At 19.1% G+C, this 1,595-nt stretch overlaps 1 protein-coding gene across 1 annotated transcript in view; it reads left to right on the top strand.

Annotated features, from left to right (window-relative positions):
• The window catches only part of LOC128959338 (paired mesoderm homeobox protein 2B-like), a 17,945-nt gene extending 17,645 nt beyond the window's left edge, over positions 1-300 (top strand). The window contains exon 3 of the mRNA XM_054305278.1: positions 1-300. This exon is cut by the window's left edge and continues 519 nt beyond it. Coding sequence (XP_054161253.1) covers positions 1-300 — 300 coding nt within the window.
• The last annotated feature ends 1,295 nt before the right edge of the window (positions 301-1,595 follow it).

Genomic DNA, 1,595 nt, shown 5'->3' with positions numbered 1-1,595 from the left:
AACAATGTTGTGTCAGCAGCAGTAGCAGCACAAGTAGCTAAAGTGACTACAAAAACCGATCCCGATTTGTCTACCCCTAACATCAATAGCCTCCACCACATTCACAACAACAACAACAACATTAGCCACCATACTATACCTACCAGTATCATCAATACAAGTAGTATTAATAATAATAATAATAATAATATTAATAGTATTAACACTAATAAGACAATAATCAATGGCTGGCAACCAAAGAGTGTCTGTCCACTACTTTATCCCAATTTGAATCACTTGCACACTAACAATGTCTACTAAAAAATATACAGTATATATATATATTTCAATTTATATATATATATATATAATTTGTATTATAATATTAAATATATTAATATATATATAAAGTTTTAAAATTGCTTTTTTGCGACAAGTATCGATATATATATAACAATATAAATATATAAATTTAAAACAAAAAATCAATTAATTAACTATTATATATGTTTGTTTGACATTAATTAATTAAACAATATTATTTGTAAGACATAAATATTATACTGTATATATTTATGTATATATACATATATATATATATATACAGTATATAAATATTGTAAAAATACATTTTTTTCAAACATTCCTATATATATATATATATATATATATATAACTAACTTATTATATAAGATATAACTTAATCTTTAAATCAAATAAATAATAATAATAAAATAAATATTTAATTTTATTATTTCTATATACTATATATTAATAATTTTTTTTGCGGACAATAAACACACACACACACAATGAAAAATTATTAGCTATTTATTATTAATATTATAATTATATATATATATATAATAAATAATAGTCAATAACAGAGTAAATAAAATAATAATAATAATAAATACAGTATTATTATTATTATAATTAATTACTATTACTCTAATGTATTATAAACATTACATTACATTATAAATAAATAACTAACTAATTATTATTATTATTAATGTATGCTAATTGGAAACAAAAAATATTAAATAAATAAATAAAATTTAAATTTTATCAACAACAAAAATTGTCACATAAATTAATCATTACTTTTATTATTATTATTACTATTATCATCATAATTGTCATTAAAAAATTATTGCAACTATTATATATATATTTAAAAAAAATTATACTGTATAAAAAAAATTTAAATTAATTTCTAACTAAATAATAATATTTTATTTGTTTATTAATTATTATTATTATTATTGACGACTTGTAATATAATATATAATACTGTATATCATATGATTTTTATTAATTATGTATAAAAAATAAATAAATAAATATTTTATAAAAAAATATATATTTAGCATTTATTGTGTGGGTGTGTCTGATAAATGTGTGCCTAATAAACAACATAAATGTACATGCTAAAATTTTAATAGTCTAGTATTGGTCAATATCTCATATTATAATTTATCCAAAAAATAAATTATGCTTAAAGTCTATATTATAGGCCTCACACACACACACACACACACACACACACACACACACACACACACACACACACACATACCGGGCAATGATATGGTAGGGCATCGGTATGTTAA

The sequence above is a fragment of the Oppia nitens genome, unplaced genomic scaffold (genome assembly GCF_028296485.1).
Source record: "Oppia nitens isolate AA-2021 unplaced genomic scaffold, nextdenovo-longstitch-racon4-pilon3 scaffold45_pilon_pilon_pilon, whole genome shotgun sequence".
Taxonomy (NCBI): Eukaryota; Metazoa; Arthropoda; class Arachnida; order Sarcoptiformes; family Oppiidae; genus Oppia; species Oppia nitens.
Note: the sequence above shows the minus strand (reverse complement) of the source record. Positions and strands in the feature narration are given on the sequence as shown.